General features: G+C 40.3%; 1 protein-coding gene across 1 annotated transcript in view; it reads right to left on the reverse strand.

The window, feature by feature from the left end:
* The window catches only part of cers1 (ceramide synthase 1), a 36,792-nt gene that overhangs the window by 3,292 nt on the left and 6,405 nt on the right, over positions 1-27,095 (reverse strand). The window contains exons 2-6 of the mRNA XM_047374283.1: positions 5,808-5,967; positions 2,868-3,048; positions 2,613-2,774; positions 2,289-2,436; positions 2,030-2,193 (exon numbers count right to left, since the gene is read on the reverse strand). Coding sequence (XP_047230239.1) covers positions 2,030-2,193; positions 2,289-2,436; positions 2,613-2,774; positions 2,868-3,048; positions 5,808-5,967 — 815 coding nt within the window. The remainder of the gene's footprint in view (positions 1-2,029; positions 2,194-2,288; positions 2,437-2,612; positions 2,775-2,867; positions 3,049-5,807; positions 5,968-27,095) is intronic.

Below are 27,095 nucleotides of genomic sequence, written 5' to 3' on the forward strand. Positions count from 1 at the left end.
AGATAGATAGATAGATAGATAGATAGATAGATAGATAGATAGATAGATAGCCTTCAGGAGGATAGGAAGCACCAGCAGGACGGCTAAACAATAAGATAATATCCCAATATATTATTTAGGAGTCTGATTTGGTTGTGACTACTCTGAACAGTTGGAGGGACTGGCTGAAGAGGAGACATCAAGTTCTTCAAGTTTGCAGAAGTCAAAGGCTACTGTGATAGAGATGCACGAGGCTGTCAGCACAGAGATTAAAGGCAAGTTCCCAGATAAAAACAGATGCACGTTGGTTTTAGTCAGCAGTTTGTTGGTTAAGGCTCACTATTGCAAAATGCAAGGCTAATTGTGCATTTGGGTCATACCACGGCTTTCTATAAATACACAAAGGTACAGAGTGAAATATGAAAACCTCCCCCTAATATTTGTGATGTGTGATTTCAGGCCTTAGTTAAAAACTTCCAAGACTGGTGCTCTGATCAAAGGTTGCCTGCAGAAGGCTTTGGGTCATTTACATATTTTTGGTTATTAAAACAAGTCCAAACTACTCCTTCTCTGTGTTTTGACTATTCAACACCTGGGATTAGAGCATCAGAGGTTACAAGTTACATGCTCTGGTCTCATTGCCCTGAAATCAAGCAGTATTTTGTATAGCTTGAGATCAGAGACACCAGTGTGGTTAGAAGAAAACAGTGGGCATTACTCAAGTTTATTTGAATATACAAGAATAATATAACAACAATTTTCCATAAAAACAAAAGGTTTCTGTCTCTTAAAGGGATGCATTTGGGTTTATCTCACAAGAGCTGGAGGTAGATATAAACTAGACAGTTTCTTCAGCATTGGCTGAAGTCCTAATTCTTTATTTTAATCCTTCACACTGGACTAGGACTGGGTTGGATTGTGGCAAATTTGGAAAACCTAATTTCATTGTGAACAACAGCCTGAAAATGTCACAACTTCCATCAATTTTAGCAACTATATCATATGCACAATGTGGGTGTGTGTGTGCTCTACAATGCAAACTGATTTCCTTGAGGTGTGATCATGATGCTGTATTTATTGTTGTGGAGGTTGTGGATTGCTCATTTTAGTTGCTCTCTAAGGTTTGGGTTGCAGCCAGAGTAGAGATAACCCTTAATGGCTATGAGTGTCACATTAAATTACATGGAGCCCTGCCAGTCAGGCGTGGGCAAGATAAGGCAGCAGGATTGGAATGAGACCAGCATAGCGAGACCTGCTTTGCATTTTCTGATAAGCAATTCAAGCCAATTTATGGGGTGTACACATCAATGATAAACTACTACGGCTGCTACCACGATCAGTGCTGCACCCTGGAAATGCTGCCAATACGTTATTGATTCCCTATTGATGTTTTGTGCATGCTAAAACAGTCAGGGAACTCTCAGGGGAAATTCCCTGTAATTGTATTACAATGAAAAGATTTATTTTAACTACATGTTTCAAAATCTTTTTTTTTGCACAATACAAAGCCAAGAGGGCTACACGTTGGTAGCACTGTTGCCTTGCAGCAAGAAGGTCCTGGGTTCAATTCCCAGCCAGGGATCTTTCTGCATGGAGTTTGCATGTTCTCCCTGTGCATGCGTGGGTTCTCACCGGGTACTCCGGCTTCCTCCCACAGTCCAAAGACATGCCTGTTAGGTTAATTGGTAACTCTAAATTGCCCTTAGGTGTATGAATGAGTGTGTGCGTGGTTGTTTGTGTGTTGCCCTGCGATGGACTGGCGACCTGTCCAGGGTGTACCCTGCCTCTCGCCCATAGACTGCTGGAGATAGGCACCAGCTCCCCCGCGACCCACTATGGAATAAGCGGTAGAAAATGACTGACTGACTGACAAACCTAAGCTGACCAAGTAAATACAGTCAGATAAAATTGGTATAAAAATGTGACTCTTTACAACATTTTGTGTTTTTAATATGATTTGACAAGACTAACCACATATAGGACCTAAGGATAGTGGGTGAAGTTAAACCATTAGATTAAAGTAAATACAAAGACTAAATGTGCAGCTCACCTCTTGGCTGAGTTGTGATGTCCAGCATCATCGTCATCATTATTTTCTACCTGAGGGTCCTTTAGCAGTTCCTCTGCTGCCTTCCTGGCATCCTCGTCCTCGTACTCCCTGACATCATTCACCTCGTTCACCTTTAGCAACTTCACGATGAAAATCACAATGAACTGCAAGGAGCAGAGGAGAAAAGCATGAAACAAAGAGATCGGCATGGGTGTCTGGAGTGGAGGCGTTTAAAAACAAGGTTTCTGAGTGTGCTCACCAGGAACCAGTAGATATTCATGAGCAGCAGGGCGAAGAGCAGGGCATTGAAGAAGAAGTAGAAGGGGATGCTGGGGACAGACTGGATGCTGGACACACATGTGGCGTACAACACTTTCAGAGGGAACCAGTAGAGACGGAACCAGAACCTGAGAAAACAAACAAAACAGACAATGGATCTTAAAGGACTTCATGAATGATTAAGACACAGACAGCATAATTATGGGCTGTCAAGGCTGCAAATCATTTGAGTGAGACAGCCAAAAGCAGGGGACGGGACCAAATCAGAAGACAGGTAACAGATTTAGTGTTGGTATAATTTTACCAAGTGATACTAAAGCTGACGGAGCCCATGTTGGACAGCATGTCATTGAGCAGATGATTGCCACCTCCTCTGGACTTCAGGTAGACGTTGAGCTTGGTGAACTCCAGCAGGACATCATTGATATCGTGCAGGAATAACACCAGGATGCCTACGTTGTGGTACCTGCGAGGGAGAGACCAAAATGAGATGCCATTTTTTGTTAATGAAACCATCTGATGCAATGGTCTCTACATCCTCCCTGTGCTCTTTTAATACCTGAAGGCATAGGAGAAGCTAATTAGAGCCAGGGTGATGATGTGATGCACCACCATAACAGCAGAGTCCTTCCTCCATGTGTCCATGTTGATGGTGGCGTAGATGGAGTGGCCGTAGAAGCTGCCCTGGATCAGGTAGGCTATGGCGATGTCTGTAGGCACTGTCATTCCACTCGCCCAGTCTGAAGGAACGGAGAAGAGGAGGAGATCAGTGTCAGATGTTGAATTACAAAGGCTGTGATGACTACAGCGGCCAGCAACAAACTTTGATCAAAATGCTGCAAAACGTCGGTCATATACTTAAAGGTTTATTTAGATTATGGATTAGAAACTGTCAACCATCTCCAAATATTTTTTTCTTAAAAATAAATGTTACGCAAGACTAATAATAAATATATTCAATGATTTTCTGCCTGTAGGTGGCAGCAGCATGACACAACTTAATGCATGGCTCAACAGAGAGCAAAGAGCATGACCAATAATAAAGGTATATGCAATTTTGCGCATTTTAAGCAAATTTGGGTCATGATTTCTAAAAGTAAAAACCTGTTTTCCAAAGTTTAGAATGCCGCATATCATGCAAATAAAATAGATGCAATCATTTAGCAGTTTCTTATATGAAAGGAATTCTTTGTAACTTGATTAACTATGCGATTGTTGTATTTGATTAGTAAAAACACAATATTTTGTACTTTTTTATTACTATCTTGATTAAGTGTTGTTTAATCTACATGCTGGATACCTGCAAGCACAGGGACTGCTGATAAAAATCTTGTGGCTAATTCGGGTAAGGTTCCATTTAACGGGTTTCTATGGTCAATAATGTACCCTGCCCCTTTAAAATAAATAAAATAAAATTCATTCACTCATTAATGAGTGAATTAATCAATAATAATAATAACTGTTTAAAAAAACAAAGGCAATTTTTCAACAGACACCAGAAAACCTTTTGAGCAAGAGTAGCTCCATGTTTCACTGAGAAAAGTCTGACCAGTTTACGGGTTTATTCAGGATATGAAATGTTGTTAAATGTTGCAATGAGGATAACACCTCAGATAAACAAATGGTGCATTTTTCCTGCTCTGTTTTTCTTCTGTTTTCACAATGCTCAGAGCCCTTTCTGTGTACTTCAGCACCTCAGGCAGTCAGAATCCTTCTAAGTTCGCATATTTTCTTGTATGACTTGCCATAAACATACATTTTAAACCCTAACTTCAGTCTATTTGACCTTAATATTTCAGAAGAGAAATTAGAAATAAAAAATTATCAATTTTTCGAATAATTAATCCTGTTGATCATCATTGTGTACTTAATATTGTACATATACACAGATTTAGCACAATTTTCTTTCATTTAAGTCCCTCATGATGTAAAGAGTCTCTGACACATGATTAGTTTGTCATATCTAGATCATGGTATGCACATGCATCCCTTTAAACATAAATCAGAGGCACCGCATGGCGAATATAGTAGCTTCCTAGTTCGACACTGGATGAGCAAAACCAGCTGGGATGGTTAGTACTGTAAGTGTAGAGGGTGGAAGAATCAGGTTTACAGCAGTAATAGAGAGAGATGTTGTAGAAAACCAGCCTGAATGTGTGCTGAGACTGACTCGAGTCTCTGAAACCAATTGGATGTTGGACAGAAACTCTCTCCTCCGATGCTTGAGTGAGGTTTGTCTCCAATGGGATGGGGTTTCGTTCAGGCTTTGTGTAATGTTTATTGATCAAAGCTTGCATCATTAAACATTGAGAAGAGGCTCGAAAGATGGATCCCAGCAGAAAAGCTGCCGCGTTGAGGCACAGGTACCAGAGGTAGCTCTTCCTACTTAAAGCTTTGGCTCAGGATACAGATACAGTGCCTTGCCAAATTATTCATATCACCTGAGCTAACTACAACTTTAATGCATTTATTGGGTCTTTATGTAATAGGCCCACAAAAAGTAGTCCACAAGTGTGAAATGAAAGAAAAGCTAGTTTGTTTTTTACATTTTTTACAAAATGTATATCTGAAAAATGTATCTAAAACAGACAGTCGGAGCTAAAGATGAATAGTTAAAATCAATGCATACTCGTGTGTTAGAACGGCCCAGTCAAAGTCTACACCTAAATTGAATTTAGAATGTTGAAAATGGCTGTTCATAGATGCAATCTATGAACAGCCATTTTCCAATCTAACTAAACCTGTGGCGGTTCTAAATAGAAATGCAGGTCACACTTTTCAGTTTTTAATTTGTAAAAATGTCAGAATCCTTTCTCATAATAATGTGATGCCTTTTATTGGTCTGCTGAAGTTGTTTATTGTAACCTGGAACAATTTGAACGTGTCTGCAAGGCTCTGCACACATCTCTGCTTCCCTCTCAGCTTCATCTCTCTTCCCCCTCTCTAAAAGTCAAGCCCTATTACAGTACTTCCCGACACATCACAAACTGACAGCTATTAGCCGTGACGTGGCGATCAAAGATGACTCCCCCTCTACTCTGGAGGAGCACTGACACCTTTGTCTGATGGAGGAGGGTAAGGGATTACAAAAGACATTCATGGAATATATGTGAAGTCTGAGAGCACTTCCATTTTCCATTAACAACACACTGAAAACTGCAATGACTCTGGTTTCCATTAGGGTACAATCATAAAGATACTCTGTTATAAATGTTGCATAAATCCTAATGTGATCCATTGTAGTAAAATATGCTAAATAAACTTATTCTGTTAATAATGAACTCACTCTGAAGGACTAAAATAGGTCTGCATGTGTCACTGAAGTGTTGTATCCCAACATAAAAACAGGAAGGATCATCGCAGGCTCAGAAAATGTCTGAGCCATCACGTTGCACCTGCTGCATGAATTGATATACATATACCTGTAGGTCAGCATTTATATAATTACTGACTAAATGAACTGTAACCAACATTATTTCTTTACTGTTGTGTGTCTTACTGTAAAAGACAGAGGGTGGGTCCTGGAAGAAGGAGTAGGATGAGAAGAAGAGCAGGTAAGTGCTGTAGGACCACGACATGGTGTAGAAGACCAGCTTCCACGCACTCTCTGGCATCTTGGCAGCATCTTTGGGCAACAGCATGCACCACCGCGCAAGAGGCTGCAGGGACAGAGGACAGACAGAAGGGATATCAGAAAAATTGTCAAACTCGACACTGATGTTCCTGCTTCTGCAAGCCGTTACAAGAAAATGTAGGAGCTCTTTGGACATGACAGGTTTATTGAGTGTAAATCCTTAAAATACATTAGAAACAGCCCAGTCTGGTGTCTCCAATGTAAGTTTTGTCTGTTAAATTGCTTCATTTTCGTAATAGCACACTCCTTTTACGGCAGAGAAAGATGTTTGCTACTTTTTATGTTCTAAAAAATGTTCAGCCCGATGACAGTTCAGAACCAGACCACCCAAACCAAATCACTTTAGGCCTATAAATGTTTATATTTCACTATACTTTTAGAAAACATTTCCCATCATTTTTCCTATCCTCTTGTAAATGAATAGGATGAAAAAAACCGAAATGACTCAGCTTATGGAAAGAAATTTCCAAAGCACCGCAGGCTTCAAAATGACCTGAAAGCTGAATCAGCACCTCAGCAAATAAAACCCATTCATCCACATCTTCATAAATCTGTACTTTACTGCTGCAGCAGACTGCTTTGACTTTGGTAAGGTCTGCAGTGTTTGGCAACTTATATTTGTGCTCGGAAAACAGACTTTTGTCCGAGTATCAAGTCAGAAGAATCTGGAAGTTGAGATTCTGACTTGGAAGGGCCCTCCCAAACCCCCCAACTAAGATCCAATGCGACTGCCATTCATATACAGGGTTTGGACAATGAAACTGAAACACCTGGTTTTAGACCAAAATAATTTATTAGTATGGTGTAGGGCCTCCTTTTGCAGCCAATACAGCGTCAATTCGTCTTGGGAATGACATATACAAGTCCTGCACAGTGGTCAGAGGGATTTTAAGCCATTCTTCTTGCAGGATAGTGGCCAGGTCACTACGTGATACTGGTGGAGGAAAACGTTTCCTGACTCGCTCCTCCAAAACACCCCAAAGTGGCTCAATAATATTTAGATCTGGTGACTGTGCAGGCCATGGGAGATGTTCAACTTCACCTTCATGTTCATCAAACCAATCTTTCACCAGTCTTGCTGTGTGTATTGGTGCATTGTCATCCTGATACACGGCACCGCCTTCAGGATACAATGTTTGAACCATTGGATGCACATGGTCCTCAAGAATGGTTCGGTAGTCCTTGGCAGTGATGCGCTCATCTAGCACAAGTATTGGGCCAAGGGAATGCCATGATATGGCAGCCCAAACCATCACTGATCCACCCCCATGCTTCACTCTGGGCATGCAACAGTCTGGGTGGTACACTTCTTTGGGGCTTTTCCACACCGTAACTCTCCTGGATGTGGGGAAAACAGTAAAGGTGGACTAAGAGAACAATACATGTTTCACATTGTCCACAGCCCAAGATTTGCACTCCTTGCACCATTGAAACCGACGTTTGGCATTGGCATGAGTGACCAAAGGTTTGGCTATAGCAGCCCAGCCGTGTATATTGACCCTGTGGAGCTCCCGACGGACAGTTTTGGTGGAAACAGGAGAGTTGAGGTGCACATTTAATTCTGCCGTGATTTGGGCAGCCGTGGTTTTATGTTTTTTGGATACAATCGTGGTTAGCACCCGAACATCCCTTTCAGACAGCTTCCTCTTGCGTCCACAGTTAATCCTGTTGGATGTGGTTCATCCTTCTTGGTGGTATGCTGACATTACCCTGGATACCATGGCTCTTGATACATCACAAAAACTTGCTGTCTTGGTCACAGATGCGCCAGCAAGACGTGCACCAACAATTTGTCCTCTTTTGAACTCTGGTATGTCACCCATAATGTTGTGTGCATTTCAATATTTTGAGCAAAACTGTGCTCTTACCCTGCTAATTGAACCTTCACACTCTGCTCTTACTGGTGCAATGTGCAATCAATGAAGACTGGATACCAGGCTGGTCCAATTTAGCCATGAAACCTCCCACACTAAAATGACAGGTGTTTCAGTTTCATTGTCCAACCCCTGTAAATACAGTGATAGCAGAACTGAATGAAACCAGATGCGTTATCATTCTGGTTTTTCAGAGTTCAACTGGTTGGTTGGGGTCACGTTGTTTTAACCACGGGTGTAAAAAGACTGCAACATTATTTACGACACATGTTTTGGTACCCAAAATGTAAAACAATGTTTAAAAGCCTTAAATTGTGATGCTGTAGAATAATCAAACAGTGAAAGTATTAGACAAATTCAGCAATAAATTTATTCTGTAAGAAATAATTTCCCATGTTAAAAGGTTTTTATGTTTAACTATTATTTCCCAACAAGCTGGGGGGCGACAATCAAACTAGCTCAGCCGTCTCATGTTGGGGTTTACCCTGGTGGATGAGAGGGTTGCAACCCTGCGCCTTCAGATCGGGGACAGGTCTCTGACTGTTGTTCCTGCCTATGGGCAAAGCGGTAGTGTGGAGTGCCAGGGATAGCTGACGGGTACCGTGAGGCCGAGCGTGCCACGCCCCAGGCTGTGGCTGAGGCAAAAACTCAGGCCTCGAAGCCATTCTGGCAAACCGTCCGGCACCTAAGGAGCAGTGCTTCGCCAACACTGTTTACAATGGGGGTGGTGACCTCGACTGGGGACATTATCGGGCGGAGGAAGGAGTACTTCGAGGATCTCCTCAATCCTGCCGTCATGCATTGCCTGAGGGAAGCAGAGGCTGGGGACTCGGGGTTGGACTCTTTCATCACCCAGGCTGAAGTCACCAAGGTGGTTAAAAAGCTCCACTGTGGCAGGGCTTCGGGGGTAGATGAGATCCGCCCTGAGTACCTCAAGTCTTTGGATGTTGTGGGGCTGTCATGGTTGACATGCCTCTTCAACATTGCGTGGCGGTCGGGGACAGTGCCTCTGGACTGGCAGACCGGGGTGGTGGTCCCCCTTCATAAGAAGGGCGACCGAAGGGTGTATTCCAACTATAGGGGGATCACACTCCTCAGCCTCCTTAGTAAGGCCTATGCCAGGGTATTAGAGAGGAGAGTCTGGCCGATAGTTGAACCTCGGCTTTACAAGGAGCAGTGTGATTTTTGTCCTGGCCGTGGAACACTTCGACGGTGCATGTCGGACTCCAGCAGGGCTGCCCTTTGTCACCGGTCCTGTTCATAACTTTTGTGGACAGGATTTCTAAGCACAACCAAGGGTCGGAGGGGTTCTGGTTTGGGGACCAGTGGATTTCATCTCTTCTTTTTGCAGATGATGTGGTCCTGCTGGCCCCCTCTAGTAAAGACCTACAGCATGCACAGGGGTGGTTTGCAGCCAAGTGTGTAGCGACTGGGATGAAGATCAGCTCGTGACAGTTAAGTAAATTTAGCTAAAAATGTCTTTTAAACGTATACAGTTATACATTTTGCAAATCAAAGCTGACTGGTTGGTGTGGAATAACTTATTATGTCTGTTTTCATGACAAGTCACGTACTAGTTTGCATTTGTTCATGAAAAGGTAAAAAAGGACTCGGGTGTATACTTTTCAGTCTTATTGACTTGCATATTGACTTACATGCCACAGGCGCTTGCCTAGTCATGAGAAAAAAAGATGCACAACATCAGAGCAGGATGGTCTAGCCACAAAAAGTCTGCTTATGGTCTGTTCAGCACACAGCAAAAAAGCAGAGGTCAAAAAAACGGTTTGTTTGAGCACCAATGTAGTCTAATATAATCATGCAGAATCAGTCACAAGTGGGGTCATGCTATATTCATCCTAAACCTTCCTCTGTCTTCCTTCCTCATCATTCTTTTTTTCTTTTCCAGCTTCTGTTTTGCAACATAAAACATCTGAGATATAATTACCCTTTAAAGAAACTAAACAAGGAAACATTTGGACAAAATCACATATAAATGCAGGCTCAAGTGAAAATGAGACACACAGGAGGTAAAGCAGATATGCTACAGGTATATGAGCATGGCAGGGAATCAGATGGGCTATTTTTCAGTGTTTGATAGCCGTGCCAACACCGGAAACCAAACCCAGCCCCCTCCCCTTGTAGACAAAAGTACACACACATACACGGAGCTTTAGAAGGCCGACAGCGTGTAACTGGAGGCAGCAAAGTGAACATAGCCCGTGTCAGCGATACAGCTGCTGGTCCACTCGACCTGATGGGCCCAGGCTCAGTGTCGAGCTGCATGACAAATTCATGATGAGAGTGTTACTCCCATCCATTTAGAGAAAGGATGTTGTTCAGTTTCTGCTTTTCCTGTTTGCGTGATATGAAAGAGAGCAGCCAGTCTTGTCTTCATCTGTGTCTTAATTCCTTTAACATGCCTTCCGTTGTTTATTTTTTACGTCCCTCTGGTTTTACAAGTGATGAAGTCCGTGAGTCACACCAGAGAGTCGAGACACAACAGGGAAGGAAGCTGCACAGATGTGAGATAAAATGTACCAGTAACAGACTCAGTAACCATAACACATGTACAGAACCGGGGGGGGGGGTTAGGGTCATGTGATCACAGCTGCGAAAGCTGATTGGGCTATGCACAGGTGGCATGTGGTGAGTGTTCGTTAGGTCCTGACCCAAGCAAAGTGCAGCCCAGGACACTCCACCACATTCTCTAAAGTCTCCCAGTACATCTGTATCAGTCCCCCCTATCGGCCCACCCATCCGCCTCCTTCCCTCCTTGTTTCTTCCTCATTCCCACTGCCCATCCAGCCCTGTGCTCCCCATCCCTTGCCTGTGACATTTATTTATAGAAGCCAGCTGTCAGCACACAGTGCAGCCCCCTGCAGTCCTCCAGCACATCACCCCCTCCCCTCCCCTCCCCTCAACACAAAACACTCACAAAGGCTGAAATTCACTAGAAGCTGGATGCAGCCAACACCAGCAGTGACTCTGCACTTCTTTCTGCACCTTGCTCTTGTTAAAGTCTCTGCAACACAAAATCTTTGTTCTTCTGTATTGTTGACAGCTACTGTGGTCCTACATTTATACCAAAACCAACCAACAAAAAAGACGAGTAACAATGAAACATTTTGCTAGACGCATCATATTCTGAGACACCTTGAAGGTTTCTCAAAGTGTCTTATGTTTAAGTTTTGTGGAAAAGTGGAGTTCCCTGCGATTACGGGACATTATTCCTATTTAAGGTCAGCAAGTCTTTATTTAGCTCAGAAAAATATATTGAAAATTTGACTTTATTTAGCTCATAAATCCTGTCCAAGCCTTTACAAAGACAGTGAAAGTCATGCTTGGTCAGCCCTTTTGTTAATCAACTTTTGAGACACGTTTTTGGGCATCAAAAGACGTCTTTCTGTGCACGTCCTTTAACCTTTCATTTTACCTTTACCATATGTACACCTTTTTTAGATGGATGGGAACAGTGTTGATTCGACAAATTGTTGCTTATGCAGTGAGAGGGCTTTTAACCTCATGAATAGGTGATAGTCAGACAGTGTGTAGTCAAGAACATAAGTTTGAGTCTGAAGACTGGACCTGCAGTGTTTTAATCCTTGTAAAGTAACACATCTAAAGTAATTTACTGTCACAATCTGATGAGGATAGGCATTAATTTCTTAGGTTTACTCAGTCTATGCAAAACGTTTAGGTAGCGAACAAATCGATCATGGTTTGTGTTTTAACATGACTCAGCAGGCCATGACTGTTAAAAATGATAACAAAGGGCTGCAAAATGCAACTCCCTCCATGTCCATAGACATCTTTTTATGTCTATTTAAGTTCAGCCAATCGTTGTCTTTGTTTAGTCCAGAATGTGAACTTATTTATTACATTCTGTCCAAACCAAGTCTAAACGAAGACACCAACAGTCAGGCTTGGTTAGCCAATTATGTGTGACTTCAATAGTTCAACTGTCTATGGATTTTATGAATTGTAATAAAAACTAATTTTTACCAATATTGCTGTCTGGCAGAGCTGTGGTATATCGTACTATCAATATTAACATCAGTATGACTGCTTGCATGATAAAAACAATATCATCTCACAATATCAGTGATAACATGACGTGACACAAGTACTGTATGAGCCTTTGTTGACAAAGTAGTACCTTAAAATCACAATCCAACCTGACAATATCACCATAGACTGGCTACAAGAGGATGGACTTTCAAAATTATACAGGTCCTTCTCAAAAAATTAGCATATTGTGATAAAGTTCATTATTTTCCATAATGTCATGATGAAAATTTAACATTCATATATTTTAGATTCATTGCACACTAACTGAAATATTTCAGGTCTTTTATTGTCTTAATACAGATGATTTTGGCATACAGCTCATGAAAACCCAAAATTCCTATCTCACAAAATTAGCATATCATTAAAAGGGTCTCTAAATGAGCTATGAACCTAATCACCTGAATCAACGAGTTAACTCTAAACACCTGCAAAAGATTCCTGAGGCCTTTAAAACTCCCAGCCTGGTTCATCACTCAAAACCCCAAACATGGGTAAGACTGCCGACCTGACTGCTGTCCAGAAGGCCACTATTGACACCTTCAAGCAAGAGGGTAAGACACAGAAAGACATTTCTGAACGAATAGGCTGTTCCCAGAGTGGTGTATCAAGGCACCTCAGTGGGAAGTCTGTGGGAAGGAAAAAGTGTGACAGAAAACGCTGCACAACGAGAAGAGGTGACCGGACCCTGAGGAAGATTGTGGAGAAGGGCCGATTCCAGACCTTGGGGGACCTGCGGAAGCAGTGGACTGAGTCTGGAGTAGAAACATCCAGAGCCACCGTGCACAGGCGTGTGCAGGAAATGGGATACAGGTGCTGCATTCCCCAGACCTGGGCTACAGAGAAGCAGCACTGGACTGTTGCTCAGTGGTCCAAAGTACTTTTTTCGGATGAAAGCAAATTCTGCAAGTCATTCGGAAATCAAGGTGCCAGAGTCTGGAGGAAGACTGGGGAGAAGGAAATGCCAAAATGCCAGAAGTCCAGTGTCAAGTACCCACAGTCAGTGATGGTCTGGGGTGCCGTGTCAGCTGCTGGTGTTGGTCCACTGTGTTTTATAAAGGGCAGGGTCAATGCAGCTAGCTATCAGGAGATTTTGGAGCACTTCATGCTTCCATCTGCTGAAAAGCTTTATGGAGATGAAGATTTCATTTTTCAGCACGACCTGGCACCTGCTCACAGTGCCAAAACCACTGGTAAATGGTTTACTGACCATGGTATCACTGTGCTCAATTGGCCTGCCAACTCTCCTGACCTGAACCCCATAGAGAATCTGTGGGATATTGTGAAGAGAACGTTGAGAGACTCAAGACCCAACACTCTGGATGAGCTAAAGGCCGCTATCGAAGCATCCTGGGCCTCCATAAGACCTCAGCAGTGCCACAGGCTGATTGCCTCCATGCCACGCCGCATTGAAGCAGTCATTTCTGCAAAAGGATTCCCGACCAAGTATTGAGTGCATAACTGTACATGATTATTTGAAGGTTGACGTTTTTTGTATCAAAAACACTTTTCTTTTATTGGTCGGATGAAATATGCTAATTTTGTGAGATAGGAATTTTGGGTTTTCATGAGCTGTATGCCACAATCATCCGTATTAAGACAATAAAAGACCTGAAATATTTCAGTTAGTGTGCAATGAATCTAAAATATATAAATATTAAATTTTCATCATTACATTATAGAAAATAATGAACTTTATCACAATATGCTACTTTTTTGAGAAGGACCTGTATATATTTTCTTATTCTGCAATAAAATGATTACAAATATAATGAAAGCACATAACAGAGCACAACCAGGCAAAGTGAGGAGGAGACACAAAGAGCTGGGTATTTGCAGGCCAAACCTAAGCAAATAACCCAACAAAGCATCACCGCTGTGATTACAATGTGTGCTTTGAATAATAGATGGAGTGGTTTATGGAAATTATTGATATCTTTACAGATTGTTTGGTCAAGGTTTTTGTTGCTTATACAGATGGTGTTTATTTGTCTGACTTAAGATTTGTCTATATTGCTGCTCTTTATTTTTCTTCTGTACATAAATAAAACAGGAGCTAGGTTTTGTTAGGTAACTATGCAGACAGCAGAGTAGCAGGTTTAAATTACTGGCACGATTAGGAAATTAATTCCAACCATCCATTTTCCACTTATCCTAGGTCAGGTTGTGGAGAACACAGGTGCCAAAGGGAAACCCAAACATCCCTCTGACTCTCAGGAAAATCTCCAAAGGAAGGTGCAGAGGAGACATTCTGGTCAGATTCCTGCACCACCGCTACCGACCCCAAGATTCCTCCAGATGACGTGGCTTCTAACCCTAGCTCTAAGGCTCAGTCTGATCCCCTATTTAGAGAAATCTAATTTTAGACCCTTTAATCCAGAAAGTTGACCTTTTGGTCATAATCCAAATATCATGAGTATAGACTAGGACCTGAACCTAGATGGACCTGTACATCCTTCTCTCCATGACAGACCAGAGCAGCACTTTCACTACTGCAGACAAAGTCCCACTCTGTCTCTCCATCCTACCATCACTTTAAATGTTGTTAGAAACTTTTGTCATGTTTCCTAAAGCCTAAAGTGTGACCTAGAATACTTTGGTGCATGCATTCAAATTTTGAGACGTACTTGATAAAGTAGCATTGCTGATAGTAGGTGGTAGAAAATTAAAAAGAACAATGATTTGACTAGAGGTCGCAATCTGCCAATTTTCTTGTAAGCAACAAGTATGTCAGATATTGAAATATGCAACAAAACTTAAAATTCCCAAAGTTTTTTATCTATAAATGCATCAACCAACAACACTTGAGTTTCTGTTTACTGAAAATCTGATAAAAAATAAAAACCAACCTTGGAAATGAAATGCATTATGATCAGTGAACCACTGGATGCCCTTCTAATACTCTGGTCCTAGCTGTTTAAGCAGCTAGAACCCCATACAAAGATCTAAAGCTTGGTCCCAAATGCAGACTGAGGGATTATTTATCATTCTGCCAAAAGTTCACTTCTAATTCTTTCTGTATCAAGCCAACCCTCCAATCTCTTGTCCACAATCCCTCAGCCTCCCAAGTAGAGGAATATAGTGGGTCAAGGACACTCATCATCTGTCATTTGACCGATAAGGCCTTGAACTACACTCAGCCAGGACCTACAGCCTTTCAGCAGCTCCCCCTCTCTTCTCTTCCTTCCCTGACAGACAGACTCTGGCTTGACCTGTCCCATAGCTTGGGGCATCATTTCACTGCCTTGCTCTCCCTGCCAGAGAGGCTCTGAGTTGGAAATCGGGGAAGGAGAAAAAAACGGGGACAAATTATGAAGAAGTTACCCAAGCCGACTGTGTTTGAAAGTGTGAGAGACGTGATGACACGAGACATCGATTTAAGTACAATCGTTCTCTCATTCCAACCTTTGCATCTTATTTCCACTCCTTCTGTGCAGCTTGGACCCGACTCCTTTCTGGAAGATCTCCTCTCCACCTTCAGGCGAAGAAAATGGAAGGGAGGTAAATGGCCTGTTGCATAAGAAGATAAATTGGGCCAGTGAGTCAGGATGCTGGCTCATGTGTGGATCTCTTCACTTATACCTGCTCTCATTCACTCTCATTTATTTTGACCTTCTCTAACTTCGATCTCTTTCTGGACGCCTGACGTCACTCTGGGTATCTCAGCGTACCTTTAAACCCAGGATGCCCTCTGGTTTAAGGGTAAATAGGATTTGCCAAGGCTTATCCAACAGATGACCAGAGTTTTAGACTAGATATACATGTGTGGGTAAAAATAGCCCATTCATCTGTGATTAACAATTACTACAATCATATCTGAAGTGCCTTCTAGAACACCTAGATGCTTCTAGTGGGTTAAAGTCCACTTTTTGTCAAATTTTAAACTGATAATACTTTTTCATACATTTGTTTTCTACCTAGCAGAGCAGATTATTGGCCTTTATAAAGACGAGAATGATCTCATTTGCCCTCCCTTCTTGTTCTTAACAAGGTGGTAAGCGGGCATCTGCCAGTGAGGATAAAGCCTGTGGGTTTTAGGTTTTAAATTCGCAGCTTGAAGCTGTTTGACAAATAGGATAGAGATGACTGCTTTTTTCTGTGCTTTATATTTTTTTGTCCATGTCAGGTGCAATTTTTGTATTCTATTTGAATTTATTATGTTCCTGTTAGATGTCAATTTGCACAGATTGAGTTTTTTTCTCTCCAATCAATCGCAAGGCAGCATCAAATTGACTCATCCCAATAAGTTATGTTGTTTGTTTCTTATATTGTTGGGCTTTTTTGTGAACTTATGGGTTTTTTTATTATAAAGATTTGTTTTTCCTCTAATTAACTTTTCTAAACATCATTATGTTTGTCAGCCTAAAAATGTATATTTTCTACAATGTTTTGTTTGATCCAATCCCCCCCAAGACATCAGCCATTATCACATTATCAGCAGTCTCTTTATTCTGGTTTCAATTAAAGGGAACAGGAAGATGTTTAATGAGAAACATCAACATTAAAAGCAACAGCGTCGTAGGAGGGAAGTTGCTCAGTTTTATACCTGTGGAACAAACCAGCAGATTACGCAGCATACCACCTTAACACCATTTCCCCCAGTGGGATTTTCTTCCCCGCGTGTCTCGCCACATCTTTGCTGACCCACTGGAAAACAAAACGTTCCCAACTCACGAATGTTGAATCACGGCAGCTTTTACTGACCTTCTTATTTCCACTTCCTGCCTACTCACTTGGTGCAATGAATGCTGGGAAATGAATCAGTTGTTTATTTGCCTGTCTGTAAATAAAACAAGAAATGGGGGATCAATTCCTGAAGGGTCTGCGATGAATCAGCTCTCCACGCAGACTAAAAAGGAAAGCGAGTGACTAGATCAATAATTCATCCCACAATGAGGAGCGTTGAAACAGTTAGCATTGTTCTGCTTAAGCTCTATAATTTTTACTAATAAAAAATAATCTTTAAGTAAGAGCTAGTGTCGGCTGGCAGGACCGCGTATTTCTGACTGTCGGCTCACTTAACCGCAGTTTTCTTTTGTACAGATTTTTAACATGCGCAAATAAAAGTTTATGTTTTGTAAATAACTTTTTTCTCTTCGTGAGAAAAAATGAGTCATTTTAATCAAAAAAAGTTTTTTCAAGCAATTTGTTTTTCTCCCCAAAATAAAATATTCCATTTAAAAAAAAAAAATCGTTACAACTCTGAAAGTTTTGATCACAACTTAATATTTTTTGATTGAGATTAGTTTTTTTTTGATTGAATATTCTAAAAGTTTTGACCACAATTTTTTTTTTTGATTGAGATTAGTTTTTTTGTTTTGATTGAGATTAGTTTTTTTGTTTTGATTGAGATTAGTTTTTTTGTTTTGATTGAGATTAGTTTTTTGTTTGATTGAATATTGAGACAAATTTATCTCCATACTTGTCTTTCCTGTTTTGAAGAGTGGCTAAAGAGAAATGGGCCTTTTACATCATAGAAACAGAAAGTCATGGATTACAAGTTCCTATATTCTCTGTATAAGCTTAAAAAAATTATATAATGATATATATATATATAAGAAAAAATAATTTTTTATATTTATTTTATGTCAGGGATGCCACGTATTATGCCAGAAGTTATTTTGCTAAATTCATTTTCTGTTATTGGGGGATTTTGTTCCCCACTGAATAAATATACTCAAATAAAACATACATTTTCTTCCAAAAATGTTCAGTGTGAGATTATTCTGCTGCAACAAAAAGTTATTTTAAGGTTTTTTTTAGCATGCACACCAATAATTACAGAGGGTGCTGTTAAAAACAAATGAATTACATGTATTTAATTCATGTGGCAAATCTAAGGGAAACAAGATCAAACAGCATGTGATGATCATTGGGTTTCCAAAACGATTATGGCTGGCATCAGGAAAACTTCTCAAAGTCTCAAAGTTCATACCAGCAGCTAAACATTTAGACTTAAAACCCCATGATGATTAGATGAGAAACTAAATTAGAATGGGTCTGATTGAGAACGGATGATTCGTCACCATATACACGTGTTAAGGAGCACAAAATCAGACTGATAGGTGAAGCTGTCTGACTGTAGCTGCAAAATACTCTCGTAAAATGACTAACTTTGCAGACTGAAAAATGAATGTAAAGTCCCAGTCAGGCTCACAGTATAACACCATGAACATATTTTGCATTTATGAATTTGTTTGAAGTCACTAATTCACCTTTTTTTGCATGTTAAAATTAAACCAGCAGTTTCAGTTCCTGGTGTGTAACTGTGCTGCTTATACTAAAACAAAGCCAACATACATTATGATGTGTCAAAAATAATTAAAAAAATACGCACCTTCTTGGGGAAGTGAATCTTAGTGGAGGCGTTAACCAGAAACTTGCTCATCAAATGAACTCCTGGAGCATCAGAGCAACCACATACAGGCTCAGCAGCAATAAAGTCCACAATATTAGGTCATACGGCTCCAAATTATTTGTAAAGCAGCTCATGAAATATCCCAGATTTGCAATTTCACATTGACAGCCACCTTATTTTGCACAAGTTAATAACATTTTATTGAATACACAAAATTTACTAAGAGCATTGGGTTTTTCATATTGGCAAAATTTGAGAAAAGCTAATAAAGACAAAAAATGTTTTGGTTTGTAAACTATAGAAATTAAACTTAGGTACTTGATCAAGTTCACTAAAAACACATTCTCTATTGAAACTATCACTACCAGCAGCAGCAGCTGTCTGATGTAAAAAGACGACTTATTGAGAAATATTTATAGAAAAGCTGAGTCTCTCTGGAGTGAATATTCAAAATGGTGAAAGTCTTGTGGTAAATGATTAAAGGGAAACATTTATCAGTGAAAAATGTGAAAGAGTTGGGAGATTTGATCATTAACAGTATAGGGAAATATGAGTTAAAACAAGAATTTAAAATATACATTTAGTGGGAATCACTAGACGAGCTAAGAAAAATATATCTGCACTTGCAAATATTAAACCTCCACCATACAACTGAAAACAGCTTCACATTTCTTGACTTTTGTGGGCTAAGGTTAGTGTAAAACTGTCCTTTGTCTTGATAAATATTTAAATCTAACCGTATATTTTTGTACTATGTCAGCTTCAGGTTTTATTTTTTGAAAATCATTGCAGCCCTCACTTTTGCTGGCATTAAATGTCTTTTTCATTATATCTCAGGAACACATTAACAAGCCACAATAATGCATAATGAAATGGCAAAATTGAATGAGTGTACATTTTAAGTACATTTTGAAATAATTGGTAAAATATATAAAATTTATTCCAACTGTTATGAATATTTATCTATATTTAACTTCATCAAGAAAAAACAGAAATAATTTCTGAATGTCTGTAATTTTTCTTTGCAATCCTGCTACAGTATAAAAGCACCAAATTAGGTGCTTCCAACTCTACAGACATTTGAATATATTATTTATTTATTTAAATGTTTGACTTTTCATGCGACTGTGAACCTTAAGAGGGAAGTGGCTCTTTATAAAATGCCAATTACATGCTTTTTAGATAGCAGGAATGTTAAAGCACATCGAACACTCGTCTCTAAATCACAGAGACGTGGCATATTAAGTTCAGTGCCACTTTTCTGCCACAGTTTCCTAAGATCTGGGTGATGAGAAAGCATCAGCACTGTGTTACATTTTAGAAGAGCTATTGCCTTCTTACCACTGCTATCTACAGCTGCACACTCCTGTTTTCTTCTAATAAACACCCTGTGTTATCATGTGCTGAAGGGCAGCAGTCTGTGAAGACAAAAGCATTAAGAAGTTGACATGCAGTTAGGTTTAGAAACCATTTCTTAATCAAGGAGACTATATTTAAGAGACATTTGTCAAAAGCATGCCTGTAAAAACCCCACTGCAGCGAAATGCTCTAAAGCAAATTTGCATCAGAAAGTCATTTTTTTCTTATTTTGTAAATTAGCAATAATTTGAATTTGCTTACTTGGCTTTAATTTGTCCAACCTTCACAGTTAACTGTATCTGTCTCTGTTTCAATGTAAGGACACAAAACAAAACTCACTGAAGCTATAAGCTAATCAGGCAGATCAAGCTGCTCTTTGAGAACAAGTTTATTTGCAACTCTGCAGAGAGCACCACGTCGCCACCTCTAACCTGAACTAGACTTTAAAACCATGTCTCCACCCTAAAACCTGGGGATTTTATGCAAAGTGTATGTGTCATGCTGCGTGTGCCTCAGGCGGTATTGAATTTGCGCACAGGGCTACTTGGCTCACGGTTCAAGCTGATAGCTGGTAGACATATGGCTGTCATTCATAATACAGTGGCCACGATTTTGGCAGCACGGCGAGAAAGAGGGCTGACTTAGAGCAGGTTAATGACAACAAAAGATCAGGAGCAAGCAGAAACTAATTATATCCAAGCTGCAGCATATTTCACAAAGCTGTGTGCTGAGGTTTACACTCTATGGTTCAGTAGAAGGAAGCAGGTATGTGTGCTGTTCACACACTGAACTTTTTTCCATGTTGTCACATTACAGCCACACATTTGACTGTATTTTGTTGAGATTTTTAATGTGACAGACACAGAGTAGTGCATAACTGTGAAGTGGAAGGGAAATTAATTTGTCATATTATTGTTTCAAACTTATTTTTAGTCATCCCCTCTACATCTGATACCCCTAAATAAAACCCTGTGTCTTCAGAACTCATCTAATATGTAAAGACATCTGTGTAGGATTTAATACTACAGTAGCAGTGGTAACTACAGCTGCTCTGTGAAGGCCTCAGAGGTTTGTTAGAGAACATCAGTGAGCAAATGGCATCATGAACCACAAGGAACACAGCAGACAGAATAGGGATAAAGTTCTGGAGAGGTTTAAAGCTGATCATCTCAAGCATTGATCATCTCAAATGTCACAACTAAAAACCTTCCAAAACATAGCCGTCCACCTACACCGACAGACCGGGCAAGCAGAGCATTAATTATAGAAACAGCCCATGGTAACTCTGGAGGAGCAGGTCAAATCCACAGCTCAGGTGGGAGAATCTGTTGACAGGACACACATTTGTCATACAGTCCACAAATCTGGCCTTAACGGAAGAGTGGCATGAAAAATGCCATTGCTGAAAGAAAAAGTCCCTATTTCAGTTGGCCAAAAATGGTATACTAAACACAGCAAATTAGTGGAAAGGGTGCTGATCAGATAAGAGCAAACTTGAACTGTTTGGCGTCCATCCAAAGGCTGTGGGGAAACTAACACTGCAGATCCTCTAAAAGCCATCCCATAATTAAGCATGGTGGTGGCTGCATCATGCTGTGGAGATGATTTACCTCAGCAGGGACATAGAAGCTGTTCAGAACTGATGATAGATGAAAATACAAACAAGAAATATGTGGAAAAATACCTATTAGAGGATCCAAAAGACTAGAGACTGGGACAGAGGGTCATCATCCAGCCAGGTAAAGACCCTAAAAACACAGCTTGACCTTCAATGAAATGGTTTAGATGTAGTCATGTTCATGCTTTGGAATGGCAAGGTCCAGACTTAAATCCGATTGAGAATCTGTGGGAAGACTGACAAAGCTCTATTTTGGCAAAGAAGAATGTCAAGTTTCTGTAGTTGTGCTGAGCTGGTAAAAACCTCGGGCCGTAAATGCAAGAAAATTGCAACTATGGGGAAGCTGAATACTAATGAACAGCAAACTTTTCACAACTTTACGTTACGACTAAAACATTTTGAAAATCATGCAATTCTTTCCTTCAACTTTACAATTAAGAACCACTTTTTCTTGGTTTTCACATAAAATTCCAGTAAAATAACTGGTTATAAATAATTTTGCAAAGCAGTGTCTTTGAGTTGTCTGAGTATCTCTTCTCTGGCAGCAAGTCTAACCCGCCATCACACAGAAGGAATATTGAAATATCTCCTGATGAACCAGAGAGCTGTGAAAGCTTTCAGAAACATAGAGAGGTATCCAAACTGCGAGTCATGGGAAGATCGGGACATGAATTATGTAATTTCTTTCTTTGTAAAATTTACAACCGTCTGATTAATATGTTCACCATATTTCAGGAAGCGGGTGAAAAGATGCTGACTTATTTGTGAGGCTGAGACATAAAACTGACACTAAAAATACCTAGAGGGAAACATTTAGAAGAAAATACACAGCTATTAAAAAAAAAAACTTTATATTAGAGAGCTTTTGCTAAAAACGTCTGCCAGCTTCTCGACAAAAAACAGAGATGACTCGTAACTTCTGCTTGTGTGTCGAACAGGCCTCTCTCATTCTGCAGAAGTATTAATAAATGAGTACATTCATAAATCTAAAAAGCAACAAAAAATTTAGAAGTTAAACCACTTGTTAAGACAGAAATAACTTATAAAGTAGACTTATAAAGAGCTGGTCTGACTGATTAAACGTCATAACGCAAGCTTTTTATATTTTAAAGTCTTTAATATTTGATTTAATCAGCATCTCAAGTCTTTAGCATTTTCTATAAAAATATGTTATATTATACAGTCATTTATACTCCAGGCAGATTTAGGATTAAAGTCCTCTTTGAATTTAACCAACGTTTCTTCAGACTGGAAGTAATATTAATGTATCCAAGTGCCCCAGCAAGACTCTCTACTTAATTCTGATAGAGAATATGTGGAGGAATCTAGAGATTAGGGTGATGGCAAGGAGGCCTTCCAATCTGAAAGACTTGGAGTTCATCACCAAAAATAAATCATCTAAATACCAGTGGAAACATGTGAAAAAGCTGGTCAGCAACTATAAGAAGGGTTTGATTGCTGTGATGCCAAGACTGTTCAATCAACGATGATGATGATGGAGCATGGTATAAATAATTTTCAACATGCATTTTTTTACATAAAATAACAGACACTGTTTTCCTTCCTTCTTTCGTATTGCTTTATTATCTTTTGAGATGTACCTGTTCTCATTTTCTGTCAGACTTCGTTGTTGAATTAAAATAAATTTACATTCAAATCTGCCATGGGTATGAATACTTTAATTTTGACCCTTACTGTAACTGGGACCTTTAAAATGTTTTGTCCTAAAATTTGTTCTTTTGATTCTTACTTCAAACTAAACTTTTCAAAGGTCTTCTGATGAGTTTGAAGCTTTTCTATTATCTCTGCCAAATGTCAAACAGTTCCTCAAAAGGTCTCATTCCCAACCGCTCGCATTGCACTAACTAGCCAAAGTATGTGGCCAAACCCACACCATTGATAGGGACAGGCAGGGAGGACAAGCTGCATGAGCAACAAGGGAGGGAAGGTGTGATGCAGTGTGTTGTGAAAAGTCCAGAGGACAGAGATGAAAGCAGGCTTTCCACAGACTGTACTCTGTCTAAGAGAGATTCCATGTGAGTGTTGCAATTTCTTCCACAGAAGAAAGCCCAGATGGGATGGGGAAACTAATGTAATGGCATCCTGAGAATGAAAGGCTTTTTAGACCTTACCCATAACTACAGTGTGGGGACAAAAGATCCATGCAATTATGGCACACAAGGCCGTAAAATATAATGTGCTCTTAGCAGAAAGGATTAAGTGAACACAAGTTTCTTCTGACCACTCAGTTCTTACTTGATGAGAAAAAGCGTCCTTGATAGAGGAGATTTATCTGCCAAGTAAGAAGTTCACAGTCAGTGTGTTCTCGCCCAGTCAAAGGCTGTCCACTAAGTGTGGCTGGAGGAAAACAGAGGAGAGAGAGGGAACGGGAGAGCAAAAAGGCTGAGTGGCTGAGAGGGAGGCCACAGACTCTGTGTGGCGGTCCGAGTATCATGGCACATTCCAGCTGACCGGAGGAAAGTCTGACTGTCTGCAAACAGAGCTGATTCATCCCCAAGCTCTGTAATGTACAGTGCCTTGCGAAAGTACTTGCCCCCCTTGAACTGGTCAACCTCTTGCCACATTTCAGGCTTCAAACATAAAGATATAAAATTCTAATTTTTTGTGAAGAATCAACAACAAGTGGGACACAATCATGAAGTGGAATGAAATTTATTGGATGTGTCAAACGTTTTTAACAAATAAAAAACTGAAAAGTGGGGCGTGCAATATTATTCAGCCCCTTTACTTTCAGTGCAGCAAACTCACTCCAGAAGTTCAGTGAGGATCTCTGAATGATCCAATGTTGTCCCAAATGACTGATGATGATAAATAGAATCCACCTGTGTGTAATCAAGTCTCCGTAGAGACATACCCCAAGCGACTTGCAGCTGTAATTGCAGCAAAGGGTGGCGCTACAAAGTATTAACGCAATATTGCATGCCCCAGTTTTCAGATTTTTATTTGTTAAAAAGGTTTGACACATCCAATAAATTTCAGTCCACTTCATGATTGTGTCCCACTTGTTGTTGATTCTTCACAAAAAATTTGAATTTTATATCTTTATGTTTGAAGCCTGAAATGTGGCAAGAGGTTGAAAAGTTCAAGGGGGCCGAGTACTTTCGCAAGGCACTGTATACACATCACTGTTGCTATGATAATTTAAGGAATGCAAAACTGCTCCCTGTGAAAGGATTAATCAGGAAAGGTTGCATTCAAATTTGCAAACAAACCTCAAGGCTGTCAATAATCTTAATTATAATACTTTATAATAATGCCGCATAAACAATGTAGTTCTCATTGAAGTTCCTACACATGGATTGATGGATGGACAGACGGATAGATGACTATTTTCATAGGTTTCATTTGTTATTCCACAAAGTGAAGCATCAGATGTCAGAGTTCAACATCACAGCCTGCTGCAAAAACACCTACAAACACAAGCCTTTTCAAAAAGACGGTCATTTTAAACTGAGAAAGGGAAAGAGGGCTCGTATCTGAAAAGTCTGTTTATTCATTTAATCCACTTCACTGTTTCAGTCCTACTGAATTCACATGTGGCTGCAGTCGGTGTTTATTAGCTAGGAGCTGACAGGTAGGAGGTGAGTGGGAGCAGAGTGGCTTTTCAATTAGAAAGTGAAACTTAACTTATGGAAAACAACACATTTAGTGAATTTTTAGAATTATACAATAAGATCAGTTTATCAGCAGCTTCTACTATTCCATCATCTATTCATGTAGTGTAGAAAATAACTAAATTGTATAAACAATCTGAAGAAGTGGAAAAAAGAGGTTTACATACACGCTTACATGCAGTGGCATGACCTTAACAGAACCATTCATCCTCTAAAACTCTTCATTGTGGACGAATTAAAATAATTATGCAAAGAAGAGTTGGTAAAAGACTCACTACCAGGTTCCAGCAATCCTTGATGGCACAACTAGTTAGCAGAGTAGGGTTCAACTATTATTTTTACACAAAACTAGGTCAACTCGGATAGCTTTTTTCCCTTAATAAATGAAATCATCTTTTAAAAATTTTTTTGCATTTACTCAGATTATCTTTGTCTAATATATAGCATTTGTTTGACAATCTGAAATATTTAAGTATCACAAAAAAGACAAGAACTTTGAAACATCTTTATGGCGCTGTGCGTTCTTTGCATGTATATATACCGTTTGGTCTGCAGTAACGATCAGGTGTCAAAATAGCATACAGATAGAAGGCAGAGCTCAAAATCTCCCAGGGGAACTTTCTTAAATTGATCAAATCAGCTCATCTGCCAGTGGTTTTGACACTGAGGCTGATGTCTAGAACTGCTTTTAGTGGCAAAACCTGTGAAGTGCAGGAAAGCTTAGTGAAGCCATCAGTTTCACATATGTACTACAAATCGAAAGCCAGAGTGGAAATATATCACGTGTCAGGTGATGGCCTAAGTTCTGCACATAATACATACGATGCAGGAAGAAATTAGATAGCTGGGTCTCAGAAGAAGAGGGCTGACAACAACTTAACGTAATAAAAACTGACCATTGCTTGCAATCAGTGTCAAAACTACAAGCACGTTTTATTTGAGTGGGCACTTTTGGAGGAATGGATATTACTTCCCCAGAATCAGGTTTCTCCCCGTGGCTCTAATGCAAAACAACTTAATGGAAAGGGATCTGGGATCTGTGGTGACCGAGGGCATCCAAACCAGAGGATGCTTTCACAACTAGAAGAGGAATGGAGGCCCAGCCTGATTTGCCATTCAGTTCAATGCAGAAAGATCAGCTCTGCGACAAAGCTGAAGCTGCTCTGAGAGTGTGTTTGTGTATGTGTATGGGGGGCGGGGGGAGGGGCACTTATAAGATGGTTACAGACTGCGGCCGCTGACAGAGCCTGACTACAGAGCATACAAAACACAAACAGAGTGTTGTAGGACACAAACATTTAGAAAGTGAGCAGACGTTATGTCTTTTAAAACAGCATGGGGTGTGTGTGCTTGTATGTGTAACCATGTTAATGATTGGCTGCTGCAGCTGACTCAGCAAGCTTGGCCCTACAAGCCCACTCTGTTCTCCAGCCCTTCCTTCGTCTGTCCGACTCTTCTTTATTTGTTCATTTATTACCCCAGATCGACCCTCTCCTCGTCTCTGAACTCTCTTTTCTTCACCAATTCTTTCATGAATGTTTCTACTTCCTGTTGAACTAATGAGCGGCTTCTTAGGAACTGCCTCTGCACTCTATATGACATAGAGAATGCATGCAGACCTAAGCGTTTGTGAATCCGAAACCATCCTGCATACTCAGCCTGTTCTCACAGATGCAAATGTTAAACAATCATTTGCACCATGCAAGCAAATCTTAACCTATCAAAGCTGCAGAAGCCTTCTCTAAAGTGTTTGTACAGAATAGCGCCTAAACAAAAATGAGGAAGGAGTCATGCCTGGGAACTGCAAGTGTGACATTTACATGCTTGTTCCTCAGCATTGCTTTTCAGCTCTTATCTTAAAAACCACATTTACTTTTCTTTAAACTGCCAGTGTTACAGCGTTGCCAATAGACGAGGCAAAACATGGCGAGGATACACGGTAATCTTACATAACAGTGGCTTTTAAAAGAACTTAATCTAACCTAGATGTGTGCTGCTGTGGCTCAGGCATCAGGCAAATTGGAAACACCTTTCTGGGCCCACGCTACTCTGAACAGGAGCGGCACCAACCCCCAATGAGCTGCTCCCCACCACACTCAACAGAAATAAGCTTGGTCACGTGTAAAATGATAGCAACATTCAGAAGGCCCCGTTTGGCTGGCCTAAATGCACACCATCCATGTTTGGGTCAAAGCAATGCCACTTGAGAAAGCTTTTGAACTGCTTTGCATTGAGTTCATCCAT

This window comes from Girardinichthys multiradiatus, chromosome 9 (genome assembly GCF_021462225.1).
Source record: "Girardinichthys multiradiatus isolate DD_20200921_A chromosome 9, DD_fGirMul_XY1, whole genome shotgun sequence".
Lineage (NCBI taxonomy): Eukaryota > Metazoa > Chordata > Actinopteri > Cyprinodontiformes > Goodeidae > Girardinichthys > Girardinichthys multiradiatus.